The following is a 23,475-nucleotide window of genomic DNA, read 5'->3' as shown; positions in this document are numbered from 1 at the left end:
TTTGAGTTTTTTTCCAACTCAAATTTCTTGAAAAGACTATAGTCTGGTTAGATAACAATCTTTTTTAGTCTAAGAAACAATCTTAGCTTTACAGGACAAAAAGAGTGGTACAATATTTTTAAAGTGATTTCTCTTTCTTTAGAACCTGGAGAGCCTTTTCGAGGGTTAAATTTAATCTGCGACATCTAGCCATGTGTTATCATCACACAGTGCAAAAACACAATACAGCTACTGAAATTTCAAAGCATCTTCATGTCTTTCAGAAAAACACTGTTAACAACCAATTATTAAAAAAAAAGGATGTCAAAAATATGTTTAAATGACTGTGAATTTTAATGTTTGTGAGTATTGAGTATGATTCAGGATCACTGGTTTGATACCATGTAAATCACTAATGAGTAATTCATCAGGAACCAATGAACCTGCACCATGGATGTAAATTTTTAAAAACTCCCTAAGGAAGAAAATGCAATTTTCTTACTAAATATTGTGTTAGTTGCAACAGAACCAGCAGAGCAAACAAGAGGTTTACTTTATTTCATAAGCAGCTTTTCAGGGTAATGTATGAGCTTAGAGGAGGCAGGCACCTCCACTACCACGGCTTCTCCAAAGTCACTGCAGCTGCTGTTACACAAGCTCTGTAAATCACCCCTTGTGGCCTGTTTGGCTTCTAGCACTGCCCCAGAGACAAACAGACACAATGCAAGACTGTGAACCTTATCGAGGTCAAGAGAAAAGTGTAATCTTTGCAAATGGGCCCGGTACCTTTCTGAATAGATCCCATTTTGAAAGGAAGCAACATAGACTTTTCTTTTGTCTACTGGCATCACATCAACATAACCGCCCTGGTTTCGGACCACACCAGCGTGCACTGCTGCCCGGCAGATACTGGAGATCTGAGAAGGAGCGAAGAAAAAGATCAGCTTTGCATTCATCCTTTTGTTTCATCATTTTTAAGAAGAAGACAAGTAGAGGCATTTAAATCAAGTCTAGGAAATACAAAATAAGTATATTTATTGCATGACTAATTTTATTAATCTTACAATATTTAAAATCAGCTTAGTTAGGAAGTTAGGCCATTTTATAGGAATTCAGAAAGAGATTTCAGATCACTTTCACCATGATGCAAAAATCATTTATTTCAGGCTATTTCACTTCAAGGATCAGGAAGATGTTTGATTCTTCACTCTTTCAAAATGAAAGGATCTATCAACCAAAACCTCAAATATCAGTGAAATGATCCATAATTAAAGGGAGCATCACAGTTTTCTATCCAGGCATGGGTAAACACTAAAAGCTAATTAAATGAAGGGTATAATGTGAGCATCAGACAGAAGATAGAGGTCTAACATGAAAGTTCTCTGTGAAGTTAACAGCACTTATAGCTGCTTGAAACTTCTATTTTCTGGCCACGAATTCCCCTCATGAACCCATGAGGAGTACACAATATCCACAGAAGGAATTCTCAGTGACAGTCTTGATAACGGTAATTTAAATAATTGATTTAAACTTGCAGTATTCTTTTACTCTTTCAGCATTTTATTAATTGTCAGAAGAATGAAACTTCTTAGATACTGCAGAAGGTAGGTCCCAATCTTTAAAACATAGCATAGCAAAGTGAAGTTCCAGATTCAGTGTATCTCCACTTAGAGACAACTTTTTTTGGTGGGAGAAGTTTTCAATGCAATAGGTTTCTCCACAAGCAACCTTAAAAAATTCAGCCAATATAAATATAAATAGCTGGTCAAACAGTCATGAATTAAACAAAAACTGATTTTTTTCCAGTTGTAATTGGAATAATTTATATATGTTACCACAGCCATTTTCAATCTCATTTTGCTACACAAATTCAGGAATTTAAAATAGCAATGCTTTTCCTACTTCCATTGTAAGCACAGGACTTGCCAGGTTCACTCATATATAGTTTGTCTTTTAATGTTACAATATTTAAAGCAGTAAAGATCTGAAATAATTTATGCAAATGATCTTTTGCAAAGATGCTTTAAAGTTTTTCTTTCCACACTGATGGGCGCAGTTTGTGAATATGTCAGAAAGGATACCATTTATGCTGTTCTTTTCTTCCTCCCAAGGTTGCAAAACTTTTTTTATACCCTGATCACCAATAGATGCCTTATTGTTAAGATTATAGCACCCCTTATTTATCCATACTGTGGAACAGCTAAAGAGTAGACTGGTCATGAGCAATTTTAAATACCCAGGGGAAAAAACGGCCTCTGCAATACAGGATTACAGTCAGAAGACATAAAAGATGATATTTACAAGGAATTAACACTACACTGAAGGACTAGAAGAATACTAGTCATTCTATTCATTCCTAGTACAATAACACAGCAGTAACTTTGTTTTCAGTTCCCACTGGAGATATAAAAAAAGGCTAGAGGTACAATTGGGGAAAAGAAAGCTTTTTCACCTCTGTAATAGTAACCAAAATGCTACACCCTTTACATCATGAAATAGGGATATACCTTCATAATCACATTTGAGCATGGCAAAGATACTGGCTGTTCCAACATTGTTTGTAAGTTTCTAGTCAAGTAAAAAAGGAAAGGAAAAGTCAGAAGATGGAGATTTTGGCAGAGGGGCTGACTACTTGTTGGAAACTATCTCCAGCAAAGCATGGGGCCATGGTTAGGGCTGGCACCACAACTGGACCTATCAAGTATGGCTGGGCCAATGCACAGTGCTTCAAAGGTGAAGACAAGACACTTGAATGGAATATGTGAAAAAGGAGATGTCAGAAGACTGGGGTCCATGAATATTGGAGTGTAAAAAAACGCTCGCTTGCAGTGAGAGACTTCTCCAGGGTCATGCTGTTCAAGTATAAGCAATTTATTATAAGGGTAAAAGGAGGGGAGACCCGTGTCCGTCACCAGCCTCGGCATCCACGTGGTCCAGGGGAGGGGAGAGAGAACAGGTAGAGCAGGGGAGGTGAGGTTGGAAGGGGGAGGGAGGGAGTAAGAGCAACAGAGGGAAAGAGGGAAAAAGCAGAGGGAGAGAGCAGGGAAGACGAGAGGGCTAGGAGCAGGGAGAGGAGGCTGAGAGTTAGGAGTGGGGGAGAGGGGTAAAGGGGTAAGAGGTAACGGGTCAGAGTTAAGAGTTAAGAGAGCGAAGATCTTGTTACAATCCAATATATCTTTTCCTATCATGAATATTCTAATTCTTAGTAACCAATCACCATGGGACACACCCACTAAATAATTTACATACAGCCTATGCGCTTCCCTATATTAACATACAGTGTTGCATTTTAGATTCTACAAAACCTTCTTACAAGTTCTTTCCTTGCTTCTTGACCTTTGCATTCTCTATCAGCAGAAGGACATTGTTTTATCAACAGGGATTCTCCTTTAGCTGGCTAGGCTATTGTTCTTTGGTTAACCAGTACTCAGTATCCTATGACTCAAAGCAGGCTTTCATTGCTACTTCGATTCTAGCCTTCATATTTTTAGAATCTTCTGCCAAACAATCACATTCATAAGGTTTCCCTGTTTCACCTTCCCCAACACATGAAGCCAGCTCAGAGGCTATTTTCAGACGAAAAATAAACTGATATTCTAATGCTAATTTCCAGATGGGACTGGAGAACAAATTCACATAGTTTTTGAGTAAATGAACAATTAAGTGAGTATAAATTCATAATTATGAACTAGTTTTTAGGAATAGCTACAAATAAATGCATATAGTTTTATAAACATATATAGAATTTTCTTTTTTACAAAGTATTATCTATCCTTATCTCTCAAGAGCTTCTCATTGTCTTGAAATAAGACTATTAGACATGCATCTAAATGGAATCAGATTCCAGCAGTGATGCAACAGTATTTCCTATGCTCAATATTATGTCATCCAGATCACACTCACTTGAATCACTAAGGCTGGCCTCCTGTTGATTTAAGCAAAACAGGATTTCACTAAGTCTATCACAAATTTCACCATATTATTTGTGGTTTATAGCAGTATCCTTGTCTCACTTTCTGGAAAACTTCAAAGATTTGGGGTTGCTTCTTTAAATTTGATGAAGAAATTCCAAAGGATATATAAGGCAGTATTTTTAAGTTACTATGAACCCTTCATACAGCATTATACAGCCCTGCTTTATTACCTGCTTTATTTATTTATTAGGAGTGTGAGCACTCCTAAACTTGCTACTACTTTTAGCAGGTCATAGGATCTGAATATCAAGTCAATTATTTTCCTTCTTCAGATATTCAACAAATATCTAGTATCTACCACAGCGCAGCATCAGTCTACAAAGGCATTTAAACCACAAGTGTCTTTAACATATCATTATAAAAATCTGGAGATAATTAATAGCTTTCTACATCATATTCTCTATATTTTACCATAGCGGAAAATTATGAATACTTTTACAAAAAGTTTCAGGGAATATTTCTATATATGGTTATTGAAACAAAAATTAGTATGACCAAGGTCCTCAAATGGTGTAAAATTATATAACTACATCAAACTCTTCAGATAAAAGATATTTGTTGGTCTCTAGACCCTGGAAGAACTAAGGTAGACCCACTGAAAAATTCAAATTAATTCTGCTCTGCAGATACCTATTTATCTCCTTTACCACTATACTCTCTGTACTACAAACTATTAAAAACATAATCAAGGACATTCAGTGTAAATATCTACCCTGACAGCATCTGAAGTTGATAAGAAGACTCCCATCTCTGTTTTTTACCTGTATTTTTGTATATTTTTTCCTAAAAGCAGTATGGCTGAACGAACACATTTCTATATAATGGCAATGAATAGATAGTACACCTAAAATAATTTTAAAATGTACCTCTATAACACTAATTAAAGTCACCTGGGACTTTAGCCAAAGAAAATACATATTTTGAGATTTCCTCCTGTCAAGGTTAAACACAAGCATATCTTCTTTCTCCTACAAAAGTCTCTTCTAACTCACTGGGAAACTTTGTCTGTAGCCCATAATTGCAACGACTGAGCTGAAAGAAAATCATCTTCCACAAACTGGACTTGCATTGAATCTATTTTCACTGCCCCTTTTGTACACCTTAAGGACCCAGTTCACAAATCAATTATCTTTCTAAACTGGAAATACTATTCACACCCATGATACTACTTATGGACAAGAGCATTTTCAGGACAAGACAATTACTCCTGTAATCTAATGGACATCACTTAGTTTCAAAATGCTGAGGAGTAAATATTTGCATATTATTTTCATACATTTCAAAGAACTGGAACGAACTGAAAAATCATCATTTGACTCAGCTGTTTGCCATGCTACACTTCTATGACATCCATAAGACTGTTAAACCCCAGAATTTACTGCCAAAAATATGAACTGCTTTCTCCGTTATCCTGGCTTCTCCACAGAGATATGACAAAGGAGGGGCATAAATTAGAAATCTCTTTTCAGACTTTCTACCCACCTCAGAACTAAACATGCTGCAGAAAAGACAGGGTAAAAAAGTTGACTAACAAACAGAAAAAAAAAAGTCTGTTAAAATAATATGACAGTGTGCGATATTTTACACAAATATATCAAAACACTGTAGCAAATGCTTAGCTATCCACACAAATAAGAAATATTCAAAATAATGTCACTGTGGACATTTATTTTAACAGCAATATTTTTTTGTATTGTCTGAGAGAAGTTATGGTTGCATCAGGATCTAAAGTGCAAGGGTTTAAATGAGTATACACTGCTAATGTTCAACAAATATTGAACAGTGAGAATTTTGATAAAAAAATTTAAAGTATGGGTCCAGAGACTAGTGAAGCCTATAATGAGTTTCCAAATAACTTTCCATATCTTCAGCATCTGACAACCACTAACTTAAATGGGAGCCTCTGAAAAAGAACTTATGAAAACATTGTGTAAAACCATCATATGCAGGAAAGCTGTATATCAATATTTTATCTTATAGTCACATTATAATTGTTTTCGTGGAATTTTGTATCTCATTTTTTAACACAATGTAAATCCCTATACTTACATCAGAATAAATTCGTGTGCCAATCACACGAGCGTAGTGTGGATTTGCCTGCATGCAGTTGTGAGGACAATACACCCTGAAAGATCAAAAACAAACCACACACAGTTAAGAAGAGTATCAGAGGATTAATATATCATGTTCAATGATAGCATTATTAAGTATAAATCAAGTTGATTGTCTGTACATATGGGTCCATAATGATATTTAAAAGCTGTCAGTTTCTGAGGCTTTGACCATACAGGTGAAAGCATTGCTGATGTGCTGAGGTTAATAATGAAGTGCTTAAAATCACACTTTAACAAGTCTAGTCTTCCCTCCTTTGGATGAGCAGATGGTGTTCTTGTTCAGCATAGGTGAGGTAAGTAGTAAAGTCAGTGAGAAGAGAGTCTGTTCATTATTCTATAATTTACCTGATTCTAAGTGCCCTATACAAAATGTACAGTCAGATACCTTCTCAGAAGAGGCAGATTTGACTGAGGACCTGCTTTGATGCTTTGATACTGATGACCTGGTGACACAAGCCAATTTAGCAATTTATCATGAAGCTGAGCATTACATACGTGGCTAGAATGTAAAACATTGGAAAGTAGTGAGACTCCTAGCTGATTCTGGGAGGTCAGAAACCTTCTGAAACAAACCCTGTCTTTATTAATTGCATTTTGTTAACATTTGAGGAAAACTTCCCCTGTGATTCATGTCTTCTGTAGCTTCAAAATGCACAGGAAAACCATGTGGGAACCTAAGAGTAATACAGAAGGTGTCAGCATCTTATTTTCTAACTGTGATAGGAGGAACCATCAGCTGACTCGAGGTCTACTCTGAGCTATTTCATTTGAAAAACAGTGCCACCCTACTTGCCCTGGGCAAGTGTTCTTCTCTAAAATATTATCCAGGCTCCAATCAATATTCGGAAAGTCAAATCACTTGGGCATGCTAGAGTCTTGCCAGATGGGTAACTAAAACATGCTGATAAGAGTCAGAAAATATATTTTTGTCAGAAGGAATCATGAAGTTGAAGCCTGTTGAAGACCTGCTGATTTATGAGTTGGGAGTAAGAGGGAAAAATGAGGTTGTGTAATCAATGCCGTGGCTGATTACTGCTTGTAATTCCCAAGACTACATTTTCAGAATTAAGAGCATGCACAGAATCTTGAAGAAATCACTGCCATTGTGAAGTTCCTTAAGCTGACACATCAGAATTTTTAATTTTGTATTTATTTTTTCATTTTCCTAAAGACAAAACCTATTTTTCTCTTAATGAAACTGGCTCTAGCTTTTCATAATGAAAAAAAAAAAGAGAAAGATGGAACATGGAGATTGTACCCATCCATTCCTGTATTCCACTCCTTAGCTTCCTTCTCCACATCTTCCAGCTAGAAAGCCAGGAGTCATAGCCAAACTGCAAGTGAGTCCATGGACCCAAGTGCTACACATGAAGGGATGTTTTCCTAGCAGTTTTGGCTTTGTACTTGTTTCCTGTGTTGGCTGTAGGATCGCTATGAAAGTAATCCTGTGGATATCTTCAGCTTAATTTGTGGTAAATCATGCTACAGTGTATTTACCTTTGACTCATCTATGGTTTTAAGAACTGTTACCAAATTCCTTTGTCAAAACATTGCGGTACAGGCGCCTTTCGAAGAGTTAAAACACAGGCTTCAAAGAAATGGCACAGATATTTAAAACCAACCTGCAGACCAGACCTTACCTAAACCAGATACATTAATTTTTTTTTATCCAGTTTCTCCAGAACTGCCATGCAAATTGGTAACTTGTATGATAATTGTCTGAATTTTATCCTTCTATTTTATCTGTTTAACAGGTAAATAAATTGAAATACAGTGTACTTTGTCCAAGGTGTATATGTATAATAACGGACAATGAAAAATACAAATGCACTTTTATTAACAGTCTTTCGTGTATTAATTTCACTAAGATTAGCAACAGGATCTTAATGAGAGAAAGAGATTTTTCTAATGAAAAATCCTGCAGATCATATTTACCTACTTTGCCTTCTACTGAGTCCAGAGACTAAAATATCACTTGAACATTTCTGACTTCATTTTTACAGCTACTGTTGACTCCTTTCTCAACAACTTAATGTAACGTAAAATAATTAGTAAGTGGCAGAAAACAGATTAACATTTTATTAACATTTTATTAACATTTTATGAACTTTACCTTGGACAGTGTGAGGCTGGCTTTTTAAATGGGCACAGTTGTTCCACTGTGGTTTCACAGGTGATAGCCTGAACTGAAGAAAATAAAACAAAAACAAGTAAATGTGTGATATTTAGAAAAAACAGAGTAGTGCTGGGCTTGTAAGGAATAAATACTAACCTGTTACTTTAGAGACAGTGAAGGAGTTAGCAGATTGGTATTTTCTGAAGAAGAAATATTAGAAATTATCAGTAAATAACATATTTCAGTGATTTCTTTTAGCTAGAATAATTTGTATTAGAAAATATGGAAATAAACCCAAGAGAAGGCCCCCAGTCAGTTTTTACTTACTACAGCCCCTTCTCCCCAGCTGGGAATATACTTATTGCAATGACACATTTACTTTGTACTCTCAGTGAATCTGTTTCAAAAATAGGAATGTGTATTAAGCTCTTTCAGGAGTCTAGTTTGCTAAGAGAATGCATGATAGGAACCAATTAAGCAATATATTGGTCCCTCATAAAATAGCACATGGTTGCTCAGAAGCTTTCATCTGCCAGAAGAACTCATTCACCTTTTTCTAAAGGTCCATTCCTATAAACAACTGCAACACTGAGAAGAGTTTCTCCTCACAGCCTTTCTGAAACATTTCATTAAATTTTATTTTTGGATCTTGCATCTCCTGTTATCATCAGCAGCATTAAAAACCCAGGATAACATGTAAGAGTTCTTTTTTTCCCCGTAAATATATGACACTCAGATGTATCTGCTTCCTGTTGATATAAAAAAGTCAGGTACATAGATTATGTTGTTTCATTACAAATTGATGAATGTTTTTATTTTACTCCCCTCATCCTCTATTTTCCTCCTCTTTTAACTCCTGGAATATGCCTCTGATTGTGATATATTTCATCTGTAACAAAGAAGCTGATGGTGCCTTTGGCACCCATAAAGTTACTTATTAAAAATTAAAAAAAAAACAAACCACCAAACCAAGGAAATTATTCCCTATTCACCTTTGGAGCAAATTGTACCTGTGGAGTCCACTTTTTGCCTGCATTATTTACTTGTATGAACCATCAATTTCACACTGCTCATTTATTGGATTCAAATTTGTTTTCACTGATGTAGCTCAGACTTCTGTGGCCCTAGCAGTGTCAAAAAGTGATGCAGGAATATGTATTCTATTGTTGACTAACTTGTTGAGACATTCAGAACAGTACTCTATCCTAAGAAATTTCAACTGCTGAAAAAACATTGGTATTACCAATCCTGATAAGAAATCAAAGGAGCTGACATTTGCTGTATGCTGCACTGGACACTTTTCTGTATTCTCTATTCTGCTTTGCAGTAGAGATGAGATTCACTTTATTTCATTTATTCTTGAGTAGATTAAATAGTAGTTTATGCAAGGCTCCATCTGCAGACACTGGTGAGAGTCAGGGAGCTGCAAGATATCCCCTGCCTTATTGAAGTCTTTTGAAGGCTTGAAACTTTGGCAAATAATCTTTATTTATCCCCTAGCCAAAATAACTCGCCCTTAGTTCCAGTTCTCAGAGGATAGGTGCTAAATACACTATGCAGGCTGGACAAGCATACAGTTTTGTTCCATACAGCATAGAAACACAAAGATTTCAGCTGATGGGAAATCAATTGGTTCCAGTTCACAGAGATTTTATAGCTTATCTAGTCCTATATTTGTAAGCAAGCTGGCTTCTCATATGTTAGCATTGTTATAATCAATATCTACTTCTCTCCTTGTATCAGAGCAAGTATCAAGCAAAAAAAAAAAAAAAAAAAAAGAGAGAAATGTTTGTCTCTATCTTCATTTTTAGGCAGGTAAATGAAACCAGAGTCAGGCCATCAGATGGTCCAAAGAAACTGATTGATATCAATGCCTTAAGTGCTACCCAGGTAGACCAAATTATAGGCCACTGAATTTAGTCTGCCATGTCAATGCTCCTCTCTATGCTGGGTTAGACATATCTGTTGAAAAGAGAAATGATGACAGGTGTCATAGCCTGTGTCATTTGTTTGCACAGCACAGAGTGAGAGTACAGTCTCTGATGATTACCTATCTCCTTGACTCTTGGGTTTACATGTGAGCTAAATGTATCATTCAGAAAAATTCTGTTTTCTTTCAGCTCAATATTACCCCTATGAGCCACACACATGCTACTATTACACATGTACTAACTCTAGACAGAAATAAATACATAAAATAAATACATACATAAATTAATAAATACAGCATAATATACATACATACAATAAATACAGCAATACAAAGCTCTAAAGAATACATTATGATATAGTGAAGTTTAATTTGCAAATACCAACAATATCATAGATTCAAATATATTAATATTGATGTTTATCTATCATTGGATAATTACATATGAAACAGCTAAGCATTCTCCATTTCTGTGTGTTGTTTTTCTCAGTTTTTCTTTAGCATGTCTACAAGTATTTGGAGCTGCTTTCACATATCAGTCTTAGGGAAGGCACCTCAGAAGTGCAGTACACCTCCAAATTAAGTTTCCACAGTATGGAATATTATTCCACCACCAGCCAATGTAGAAATTGTGTAAAATATTTGTGCAAAATGTCATATGTAAACTTTGGAACTGTAATGAAATTACCAAACTGTACAGGAAGAGGTGTATTTTCTTCTTCTTCCATACGCACTCGACAAGAGGGCCATTTACAAACACAACCTTTTAATATTATTGCTTAACTGTCATAGATTGTTCTGTCCGTGTCCAAAACACATAAAATATTCTGCCAGTATGTGCTAGCTTTTGCCAATAAATACATACTCTTACCAATTAATTAACTGAATACTCCCAACATTATTCAACTACAAATGCTAACTTACTACCCAAGTCATCCTGTAAATTACTTAACCTTCTTTCCCATTATTATTGTGCCAACTCTCTGTCCACCATTAAACACTGGCTAAAGTTTCAGAATTAATACAATATCTCTATATCCACATGCCTATTTATAGCACTTTCATATTCATTATGACAAAAAAGCATAGCAAAATGTTATTTAAAATGTGATATATTTTGTATGAAATAAAAATAAACAGATGAACATAATACATTTTAATTTTTTACATTTTATATTTACATTTTTAATTTTAAGAAAAAACTTACCCAATTGACTGAACACCATTTCTGTAAGACTTGATAAAGTAATTTTTCCTCCCTTGTCTAGTGACATCAACCCAACCACCTTCATTGTCTAGAATGCCATAATGTATGGCAGCTTTACAAATACTGGATTGCTGAAAAACAGAGCAGGAAAAGCAGATCCATGTCAGATAAAAACCAGGTTTTAATGACAATGTGTCATTAAAAACTTGGTAGAGAGTGTCCTATGTTTGACTTGGTTCATGTAGGTGTTATTTCAAGCAAATAAACCACCACTTTGCCTTACTCAGAGATAAACTATTCTCATTTTCAGTATACTTGGTCACAATAGCTGTCATTTCCTATGCTGTTTTCCCATTTGTAAATGGAATACTCCCAGCTAGTATTAAGGTTATCCACAAGCAGGCCCATCTTACTGAAACAATTTATACAAGCACACCCACAAATTGCTGTACTCCTCCTTTAGTTGCACCTTCACATATTTGCATGTAAATATGTGGACAGAAAAGTTCTACTTCTGGGTATGCATAAATATGGAGTACATTTGTACAGTACACACAGAATAGCAGATACGCATTTAGGTCATCTATGCTTTCTTAAACATTTGGTGCGAGCTTTTACTTTTGGTGAATGCTGACATCCTCAAAATCTATTTTTAATACGATTTTAACTAGTATGCCTACAGAAAAGACATTTCATTAAACACTGTACTGGTACAAAATCCAATTTAAAAGTATTTACCATTTCATAATGTACACTTCCAATAACTTTGGCTTTGCTATCCAAACAGCCAGCAGGACACTCATACCTAAGAGAATTAAATACAACTTGGTTTTAAATCCTGGGATTACAAAAAGTGGAAATATTCCAGCTCACGTACAAATATAGCCTTTCAGTAAAGTCTCAAAATAACAACTGTAAAATTTACCATACCTATTGCAAGTTGTTCCTTTGCACTGATCTCTTAGCCTTACTTCACATGAAACAATCTGAGCTAAAACAAGCAAAAAGCAAATTCACTGCAATGAATTTGATACTAGATAATTCAATTTTGTTGACCACTTGCACATCAGGTAAATTCCTTACACATTTGCTGCGTGCTTATCACTTCATTTTTCTCACTATCATCAGTGCCTGTGGAGGCTGAAGGTTGATGAGTTCTTGGCCGGCTTTGCACAGTTTCATCCTGGACTTTGGATCGTTGACGTTCAATCTCATTGGTTTCCTCTTCTGGTTCATGGGGGGAATAAGGTCTTTCTGAATCCTCTGTGTCAGAAAATGGGTAAAAAAAAAATACAGTCTCTCAGGAAAAGAAAAAAAAAATCAGTTTGGAATGTAAATCCCTTACCATGTTTCAGTAAAATGGCTTTGTTCTCATAAGACGGTGGACAAAAGGAAGAAAGCAAGGAAAACTCTCCACTACTTCATAAGATGGAGAACTCAAGATTAATAAAACATCTCAAGCATGTTCGTGATAGTGAGAAAAGTTATACTTTTTTTTCCCAGCAAATGTAGCACAATTGAAGTACGAAACTGCTCTTAACACTCCTGTTTTAGTATTTTTATACCATCAGAAAACCAATTTGACAAAGAAAATCTCTGTTACACATGGGCAAAGTTTTACCAAGTTTATAGATATCATGCAATTAAAGCTTATTTCATAGTAACATACACATGAAAATGAGACCCTTCTATTCATATATAGTGAAAATAATTCTGAAACTCATAACTGTATCTACATTTCTTACTTAGAAGCATAAGGAAGCTATTTGGGCATACACATGCAGCTTTATTAATTAAAATTGCTAAATGAGTTGTTCACAGAGTAGAACAAAAAGAAGTAGCAGCTTCATAATACACTGTGTTTCAATGCTACAATGCTATTCCAAAAATTGTAAGTTAATAATCATCTTAGCTGACATTTTCTTTAATTACTAATGTCTTCTAGCTTTGTTCCTGATTTTTCACACACACCACAGGACCATGTCACTGAGATAATGTTTCCCTATAAACAAATGACTGCATAGACTTCCAGTGTAATTACAGAGAGACATATAAAGAGCACACAATGAGTCTCCAAATTTGTGAGAACAAATTGAAAACCCTTGAATCAGCACTTATCAGCAGGAGTTCAGCGCACTCCATTCCCTCTGGCAGAGCTCAGCCCCACGTATCACAAGCACATATTCCCATTCATCATAGTAAAGTAGGGCCTAACTGGTCTTTGGGCACAAACATAATATACTTTATTCCACTATGTTAAAGCACAATAAGGAAAGAAATCAAAAGAAAAGTTACATTTCTATTCCTGTTTATAGTTGTAATGGTGAAATAGTACATACCTCTATAACAAAGGTTTTCTCTACAACCTCCTCCAAAACTAGGGGGACATGCAGAACAGGGACGGCCGGGTTTATAAGGTGCATGACCCCACCAGTTACCCCTTTACAGAAAAAAATAGCAAAAAATGCCTTAATCAATGAGTGTATTAATGTATTAATATTAAACAGCACTTAATATATTGAGAAATAAATCATGAAAAACAGCAGGCACATAGACCATAACATTGTTCTGATATTTCCAAGTTGCAAGCAATAGGATGAGAGGAAATGGCCTGAAGTAGTGCTAGGGCAGGTTGAGATTGGATACTAGGAAGCATTTTTCACTGAAAGTGTTGCCAAGCACTGGAACAGGCTGCCCAGGGAATTGGTGGAGTCACCATTCCTGGAGGTATTTAAAAAGTGTGTAGATGTGGAACTCAAGGACATGGTTTAATGGTGAACTTGCCAGCGTTAGGTGTCTGGCTGGAGTCAATGGTCTTAATGGTCTTTCACAATCTAAATGATTCTATGATTCTACACCAAATACACAGGATCTCACTGAGAAGTCCATGAAGCAAAAAAATTAAAAACTAACATAAATTGCTGTAAGATCTTTTCAGACTTGCATAGCAGCATAAGACCAAATTCCTCCACTTCATGAGAACAGGCACCACTCTCTCCTAGATTAAATATTCTATCAAATTTTATCTTAACCATGGGCTTCCTGTTACACATTCCTTTAAGTCACAGTGAGGAGATACCTTTATTTTTCAGAAAAATATCACACTATAATAAAGGTCTCTGACGCTGTATATGCACTAAAACACAGGCCAGAAAACTGAAGCACCAGAAATCTCACAAGAGTATTTGTGCAGCTGAAGGCTGTTTGGGAACAATGCTCTATTTTGTAACAACAGTACAAAAACCAGAAAATCCAGACTGATTTCCTTGCAGATTATTTCCTGGACTATTATAAAGTATCTTGCCCCCTCAAGATATTTTTGGGTGTCAATATACTTACTTAGGAGAATAATTGCATACAAGATAAACTGCTTTTGGCCAAATCTGCCCCCAGATGTTCATGTTATGACACAAATTAATTGCACAGCCAATTCTGCTACTTGTAGCCCAAACAACCTATGGAAAAGAAAGGAGGAAAACATGAAAACCAAAGATGATCAACTTAAAATCAAAATTATCACCAATATACAAAACTCAAATTACCAAAGTGACGTATTCCCTTCTGTTATAAATGTCTTGAAGTGGCCTAAATACAACTGTCAAAAAGCCATTCAGTTATGCCCTTATTAGAGAGACAAGTTTCACCTTGATGGAAAAGATATGGCTCTCATTTTATACAAATGCTCTAAGCATATATTTGAAAGTGTCTCAAAACATTTACAAAACATGATCTGAAGAACTGATCCTTGGAACCACAATTACTTGATTATTGTGAGTTAGAAGTTATGGTCCTGTGTGCTGGAGCTCCTAGTACAACCTAAGGACCAAGAGGGGTTTGGATTGGTTGGACTGAGACAACAGATTATTTTTCAGCAGTAAAAGGAGGTAACAAAGGATAAAAACATTAACAAAAATACTAATATACTGAATAGACCCAAGTTATGGATTTTAAATTAATATCCTTTCATACACTGCAGTCTAAGGTGGCTGTACTCCTTTATTCAGCTTTTTTTGCAGATCTTACAAATCATCAAAACGAAAAAGTCTGTGATGTTCAAATGATAAAAATATGACAGGTGCTGAAAATCTATTCCTTCAAGGTAAGACAAATTTGTAGATCTAGCAAGATTTAAGAGTTGAAAGAGATAAGTATTGTGAAGAACTAGTACCACAAAAAACTGTGTATATGTATTGATCTTGCATGTAATAGTAAATGCAATTACAGGTTATAGATACGGTAAATAAGAATATAGAGGTAACTTTATTTTAAAATTAAATATGACTGTAAATTAAGCTAGTAAACAGAAAATAAGTGTTTAAAAATTAGTATTTTTTTAAGATTTCCAATATTATATCAAAAATTATATGTGGACCATAGTATAATCTGAAGCTCATGTATTTCCCATTCACTGAAATCATGAGTGGTACCCCTCAACAAAAATTCAGGCTAGATACACAGATTTCAGAAGTATGAAGTAAATGATCACTGTGTAATTTTAAAAACTTCCTGAAGTTAAAACAAGGTCTTAAAAACTATTGTTTGATCTGAGCAATTCACCTAAGTAAATTTTTTTTTTTAATGAGCTGTTTCTTCAATATACTATGGGAAGGGCTATCCATATTATGCAAAATGCACTGAGTAGTAACACTCAGTTTAACACTAGGGTTTGTGAGCTTTTTCCTCAATCCTGCTGATATTTATGAAGATGAAATCTAAATATTTGTATGACAACCTTACCTCATCATTGATACCCAGTGCTTGTAACTATGGAGTCTAAACAAGCCCTTTTTGGGCTTTTGTGCTGTGGTATTTCCTGCGAGTTTAGTGTGCTCTAAGTGTCAGACAGTAACCTAGCTGGAAGTCTCTGCCACTCTTTTCCATAGGTGATTAAAACCAAGCACACCTACATACCTGTGTGTAATGTGTACAAACAGGACCAGAGCATCTATATGGACAATATGGATTGCATTCATGAGGATGGGGATAAGTGAAATCTCTCACTTCATCATACCATGCTTGGACATGAAATGTTGGAGGTCTGTACCTAGGAAAGCCAGTAGCAGTGTATTAGATCATTCAAAAGTTGTAGCTTCTGCCATTTTTCCTTTCAGTAACAAGCTAATTTTGTTAGTTTTTAAAAATCTTGTATATTTTATAAAACAGTTTCTTAAACTACCTTCCCCAGTGTGCCCCCAGATTCTGTCCAATTGATGGAAGAAGGCTTGCTGGTCCATGCTCCCACAGACAGGCTTCAGCCCATGACTCTGCAGATCTCTCCAGTTCTGTGTCCCATGTCTGAAATTTAAAAGAAAAGAAAGGGAAATCCTCTTAGAGATATTTGGTGTGTATTTTATTCTTTTAAAAATAAAAAAATTTCCATTTTTTTAATTTCTGAAGTTTTTTTTTACTGAGGCAGAAGACCGAAAAGTAAGAATTAAAATATGTGTGCTGCATTTGTGTTACATAAAAAAGAAAAATGCTTTCACCAGGAGAAAAGAAGTTTTAATCCCTTCACAGCATTCCCTTTAGAAACCACGTGCAGCCACACTGCAGTGAATAAAGCACAAATATGAAACTGAAAGGCTTAGTTCAACTTTCCAAGCTAAATTGAGTGCATTTTCTGTCTTGTGAGATTGTTTCAGTAATGGGCATTTTTCTTAACCAAAAGGATATTATCCAACCTGCTTTCAAACAAGGCTTTATTTCATCTAAACTAATAGTTTATGTGGAATGAATGAGACTTCCTCTTCCTTTTCTATAACCACCTTTTGTTGGAATAATACACAATTAAAACACAAAATATGAGAACTAGATTAAGGTTCATTGATTTTATGGATAGGTTGATATCCATGATAGCAAATAGGCATGCTTAGAAGTTCAAAAAAAGCTTATGAATTGCTGTTTATCCTTAATTCTTATTCTTCAAGGGAGATGGAAGAATAGGCTTGCAGCTGAAAGGCAAATCCAAGATTCTTTTTTTCAAAAGCATATTAAGACATACTTTTTTTGAAAAAAGTCATACCATACTGTGAATGCATAGTCTTTACTGCATTAAACCGGGGTTTGCTCAAAGTGGTCCACCACTATAGTCAAAAATATCCATATTTTTTCTTGGCTTTTGCAATTTCCTGATAGCTGCAGAAACAGTTTCCAGATTCCTGACTCTCTAATACCAACACTCAGGTTAGGAAACTAGAATATTTCCAGGAAACAATCACATCTTGATGGAACTTGGAGTATTTCATCATACATTCAGACCAAATTTCAAAAAGTGAGACTATGCTATTTAAATAACAGTAATTCAATATTTCCAGATCCAAATTCCCATGCAGACACTGGAGATCATGTCTACTAATTTTTGGCACAGATGAAAGGTAGAAAACTCCTCAACACAGCCAAAGATTACACAAATATAACAGACAAATTCCATGTGCTAAAATTTATTTTTCTATGGATTTTGACATGCAGTTTTCAAATTATTAATCGGATAACTCATTAAAAACAAGTATGTCCTTGGTTATGCAAGACCATTATTATGTAAAGACTTTATTATCATTCAGTTTAATCCTAGAATATCTGTTCTTGCTTCTCTTCTTCAGAAGTCTCTAATGTATTGGAAAGCATTTTGTCTCTTATTATTAATATTATCAGCAAGTAAACAATTTAAAGGGTATATTTTAACTCTCAAAATACAACCTTTATTATGACAGAAATACTCAAACATATAATAATGACAGAATAAATCTTTTAACCCACCTATAGATATAAAGACCACTGACTTTAGAAAACTGCATGAATTTTCCATTCACTCTCCTGGGCCATTAATTCTGTGTCATAAACCATATTTACTTTTGTTTTTGGTAATCTCCAGAAGAAAATATTCTAATTTTAAATCATGAAGTTTTATATGATAGTTTGTATAATTCTTTTCCTCTTCCCATTAGTTGTCACACCACTGTAAAATGTTCTTCTCCCTATTGTATCCATTGTAAAAACACATGAAGATTAACACACTTCCTCCACATGTATACTTTGTTCATATAGGCTGTAGTAGAGTTGCTTCATCTTCTACCATAAAATCACCAGACCACAATATTTTAATATAAAAGCCACTACAATTTGTCTTTGTTGCATATATTGTATGATATTAAGTAATCTAAAAATCTTATAATGTGTAAATTAAGCTCTTAGGATGAGCCAGCCATAAAGTTAATATATTTCCCAAATAATTGCCATTAAGAATGGTTTTGCCAACTGGACTCCATAACACAAATTTAGAATAATTTAGACTTAATGATAGAACAAAATTTCAGCACTTGCTCAGTTTTAGAACTTCCTACCTCCAAGGCTAGCTACAATTTCTTATCGCTCTTATGACCTTCAGAAAGTCAGAAAATAATCTCTTGTAAGGCATCCCCCTACATTTTCCACTCTTAAAACAGAAGTCATGGTTAAAGGAATTGTACTATTGTTCTATTTTTCTCACCTCACCAATTTAAAAATATTTTATGCAGCTATTTTAACTGAAATAAGAATACTGGGGGATTTTTTATGTTTAGAGCTAGGCAATCAGTAGCTGCTTAAATCAGCTCTTCAATCTTGTGAAACAGTTACCTTTAACAAAATTTTCTTTAAAGAGTGATGAAAGCTGTGCATGACAGAGCCATCCAGAACTCTGAAAGAACAGCTTTTTGATGAAAAACTTAAACTCATCATTAATCCTCCCAACAGATGAACACCCACACTCTAAGTACTGTTGAAATTGGATATGGTCTTCAAAAAAAATTGTGTCTTCTTTAACTGTTTCCCTGCCTTCAAACCCACATAAAATATTGTCTTTACTCCCTTTACTTTACCTAGCCAGATAAGCACACTTCCCTCTTTCTAGACCTCATCATAATGCACTTTCCTTGAAGCAGCTTCATTTCTGATTACCAAGACACAACTTAATTTCTTTCTCATTTTAATCACTTGTGATGGAATAAATATCAAAAGTGTTACATATTCAGGTGTAAAAAAATCAGTCAAGTGTAAACTGCACTATAGAGAAAAAAAACTCCTTAAGTGCAGTGCTTATTGTTCAATGGGCTTATTTTCTCATCAAAACCTCCACTTCTTGAAATGTATTCAGTAGAAGTTAATTTAAAAAAAAACAACAAAACAACAAACTCTACTAAGGAACATAAATTTTATAAAACATTCTGGAAGAATGTCCAAATGTCCCAGTTCCAAAGAATTTTCTAGAGATTAGAGTCACTTTCTTGATTATCAGAGGCTTCAAAGAAAAAAATGTGAATAAAGCATCACTAATCTCCTACACCCAACAGACGAAAAAGAGATAAAAGTGCTAGAAGACCCAGTTACTTGTGTCTCCAAGACCTACCAAGACAGAAGCCATAAATCACAAATCAAATTCATGTAGAAATGAAAAGGCGTCCCTATCTCCAGGATGTCTATAATGACCTTCAATAAAAAGAGGGAAACAATATTCAAGGACCAAGGATGATTTTCCAGGCTCAAGGATGAGGCATCCTGATGAGCAAGAAAACAGGCAAAAGGGGCAAGAGACCTGTGTGGATGAATAAAGAGCTCCTGTTATTACTCAGCCATAGCCAGGAAATACACAGGAGATGGAAACAGGGCCAGGCCACTTGGAAAGAATATAGAGAGGTTGCCAGAGTAAACAAAAATGAGAGAAGGAATGCCAAGGCCCTTCAAGAATGTGGTCAAGGACAACAAGCACAAAACGAAGGACTTATTCAAATATATCAATAACTGTTACTAGATGGAGGGGGGCCCTGGTAGCAGGACCCAGAGAAGGGCTTCACTGACAAGACCAGGGATCTCTGACCTAGGAGACCAGAGTAACAGAATCAAGACTTTCCCTCTGTCAAGGAGGACTGGGCTGGAGAACATCTAGCCAAACTTAACATCAACAAGTCTATGGGCCCTACCAGGATGCATTGACAAGTGCTGAGAGACCTGGCAGACACAACAGTGAGGCTGCTCACAATCATGTCTGAAAGCTTGTGGACATCAGAGTGGTGCTTGAGGACTGCAAAAAATCACGTCACCCCAGTCTTCAAAAAACACAAGAATGAGGACCCAGGAAATTATCAGAGTCAGCCTCACCTCAATCCCTTGAAAGGCAATGGAGCACCCCATTCTGGAGGCCATCTCTACCAGTGTGAGGGACAAGGCAATCAGGCATAGTAAGCACAGATTCTCTAAAGGTAAATCATGCTTCACCAACCTGATTTCCCACTATGATAAGCTAACTACCAGGTATGAGGGGAGAGCAGTAGATATCATCTACCTTGACTTCAGCAAGGTTCTTAGCACTGTCTTGCACAACATCCCCATAGGCCAACTCAGAAACTGTGGACTGGATGAGTGAACAGTGAAGTGGGCTGAGACCTGGCTGAACAGCAGATCCCAAAGGGTTGTAATCAGTGGCACAGGGTCTAGATAGAGGCTCGTCACACACAGTGTCCCCCAATATTTAATAGTGGACCCAATACTGTTTTTTTTTTAATCAATTAGTGGGATGAAGGGGCAGATGTCTTCTCAGGAGGTTCATTGAAGACACAAAGCTGAGAGCAGTGGGCAATACCCCAGAGAGCTGTGCAGCCCTTCAGAAGGGCTTAGACAGGGTGGAGAGAAGAACCACTGAAATTCAGGAAAGGCAAATGCAGATTACCTGGGAACAATGACCCCAGGTTCGAGGGTGCCAAGAGACTGGAGCCAAGCTCTTCTGGGTAGTCTCAGGACAAGAGACAATGGGCAGAAACTGATGCACTGGAAGTTGCACCTGAACATGAGGAAGAACTTTCCTGTGTGGATGACTGAACATTGGAACAGATAGGCAAGAGAAGTTGCACAGTCCCCTTCATTGGAGATATTCAACAATCATCTGGATGCTATTTTGTGCCATGTGCTCTAGGATGACCCTGCTTGAGCAGGGAGGCTGGACCAGATGACCCAGTGTCGTCCTTTCCAACCTGACCCACGCTGTGATTCTGTAAATGGTATCACAATCCCTGGTGCAACCACGAGGAAAATGATCTTCAATTTATATCTGACTACTCCAGTAATGCAAAAAATTATACACAGGTGCTAGTAACATGAATATGTGTGAAATTTCTAAATATAAATGAAAAACTTGTACAAGAAATCTGTAAGATTGCAATGCCATATCACAGCTTATTTCAAGAAAATTGGCTTAAAGGTATTTTTAAAGGCCAAGTCTACATGTAGGTGGAATTTGAAGAATTCAGAAGATTTTCTACTAAATTATCAACATGCCTAATCATTGCTTCAGAGATGAGATCAAGAACAGGAAGAAGCTGCTTTACATTTTTGATAACACCTTGAATTTTTTTCTTCTCTTTCAGTAACTAAAACAAGAGATCCAAATTTCTCTCCTGAACTAATTATTCTAATTGAAGTTATATGAAGAAAAACTGTGCATCTTACTACACAGGATAAAAGACTGTTTATTTTAAAGCTTTTTCATACTAATGGTGTCAGATTATTTCTAAATATAATGCATTTCACTCACAAAGCAGGCTAAATGAAACAAACATGTACAATAATCTGCCTAAGTATTTAAAACATACACCTTTACTGCAACAGGAATTTTATTCTTGTGCTTTTAATAGCATTCCCTTGTTTCACTAATAGCAATTTTTGTGCTTCAAACAATGAAAGCATCTCCATATACAAAGAAAGATAAACACCTAAGTTTTCATGTTCATTCAGATCAAATAAGACAATGAAGAACTTCAAACAAATACAAAATTAATTAGTGATCTTTAAAACGCCAAAATGCTAGGCATTTTAAAGGAAGCCAGAATAAAAATGGAAGAATATGAAGAGTCACAGCAACCTATTTATTTTACATCCTACCAGAACTAAGCATTTCTCAAATTTTAACCACAAAGTCATTAGTGATATTAAAATCTGACTATTGAAATATATATTGAGCTTTAAGCTTAATTCAATAAGTTCTTCCACACTATTCAGAAAAAGTTGGTATTTTACAGATTTAAACTAAGGACACTTTTAAAACAACTCTTTGAAAGAAATGGTAAAGTTGAAAAGAAATCTCTGCATAGCTGTAGGCAAGGTTCTTTTTGTTTGCCAAAGGATGAATTAAATCTTCAAACACCTTTACTTAAAAATATTGGAAATTAAATAAAAAGGAAGACTATAGTTTTTTGAAATATAGGTGTGCATAGCTCCTGATTTCTCATCCATTAGTTTCCTCATCCATGCTCTGATGTGACCAGGTTTCAATGACTTTGCTCTATCATATTTTCTTGGTAAATACAGGGTATTGAAGCGAGCACAAGAAGATGAAAGTGCAACAAGGCAGCTGATTCCCAGGTCTGACAAGCACTTTGACTGGGAATCATTTGGTACTACATGCAAGGTAATTCAACTTGTTTATCAAGAAAAAGTATAGCTCCCATTTTCAGAAAACTACATAAGATCTATCTTTTGGAAATGGTACCATCAGAGTTGGCTTTCTGCACTGAGACAAGGCACACATCAAAAATATCACAAGCTGCTCAGTGGTATGATCCTCCTTGAAACTATTCCTTTTGTTTTGCAGAACACTGCTAGAGTGCACTTTGAAGTTGTTCATGGATATTCATTCCACACAGAAAGACACAGCATAAAAAAAACACAAACCCTGAAATGGAATTAGTATGAATGTCAGGTTCTCAGCATCAATTATTTTGCTCTACAAATCTGAATGGCACCACAGCACTTGTCAACACGGACATTTCTTTCATCAGTATCCCGTTAAAACTAGTGCACCATCAAAGACACACAGACACGGCACTCTCAGTGTTCACAAATGTTCTCAAACACTACCCTGGCTGAAGCCAAAACCCAGCTGAGCAGGTTAAACTGAACGGTAGCAGCAGTTACTGCCTCCAGCTGCTGACTCTTCCTCTATCCCAGAAGACTGCACTGCATTCTGCAGCAGGGATATTGCAGACAATACGAATCCTCTGCCTGATTCTGGTTTACAAATTATCACACTAAAACAAACCAAAACTAATGCCAGTTTAGCTTTACAGACAAATTTTGGAATTTAACCTCTGTCAACACGGGGTTCAGGTAGAGTGTAGACCTAAACCAAT

General features: G+C 35.8%; 1 protein-coding gene across 2 annotated transcripts in view; it reads right to left on the bottom strand.

Annotated features, from left to right (window-relative positions):
- Positions 1-23,475, bottom strand: part of CRISPLD1 (cysteine rich secretory protein LCCL domain containing 1) — a 38,545-nt gene that overhangs the window by 2,704 nt on the left and 12,366 nt on the right. For both annotated transcript variants that reach the window (XM_058833612.1, XM_058833613.1), the window contains 12 exons: positions 16,497-16,615; positions 16,232-16,364; positions 14,660-14,775; positions 13,660-13,760; positions 12,404-12,583; positions 12,251-12,311; positions 12,059-12,125; positions 11,321-11,451; positions 8,340-8,383; positions 8,181-8,253; positions 6,003-6,078; positions 766-896 (listed from right to left, as the gene is read on the bottom strand). In XM_058833612.1, the coding sequence (XP_058689595.1) occupies positions 766-896; positions 6,003-6,078; positions 8,181-8,253; positions 8,340-8,383; positions 11,321-11,451; positions 12,059-12,125; positions 12,251-12,311; positions 12,404-12,583; positions 13,660-13,760; positions 14,660-14,775; positions 16,232-16,364; positions 16,497-16,615 (1,232 nt within the window). The remainder of the gene's footprint in view (positions 1-765; positions 897-6,002; positions 6,079-8,180; positions 8,254-8,339; positions 8,384-11,320; positions 11,452-12,058; positions 12,126-12,250; positions 12,312-12,403; positions 12,584-13,659; positions 13,761-14,659; positions 14,776-16,231; positions 16,365-16,496; positions 16,616-23,475) is intronic.

Source organism: Poecile atricapillus, chromosome 2 (assembly GCF_030490865.1).
Source record: "Poecile atricapillus isolate bPoeAtr1 chromosome 2, bPoeAtr1.hap1, whole genome shotgun sequence".
Lineage (NCBI taxonomy): Eukaryota > Metazoa > Chordata > Aves > Passeriformes > Paridae > Poecile > Poecile atricapillus.
Note: the sequence above shows the minus strand (reverse complement) of the source record. Positions and strands in the feature narration are given on the sequence as shown.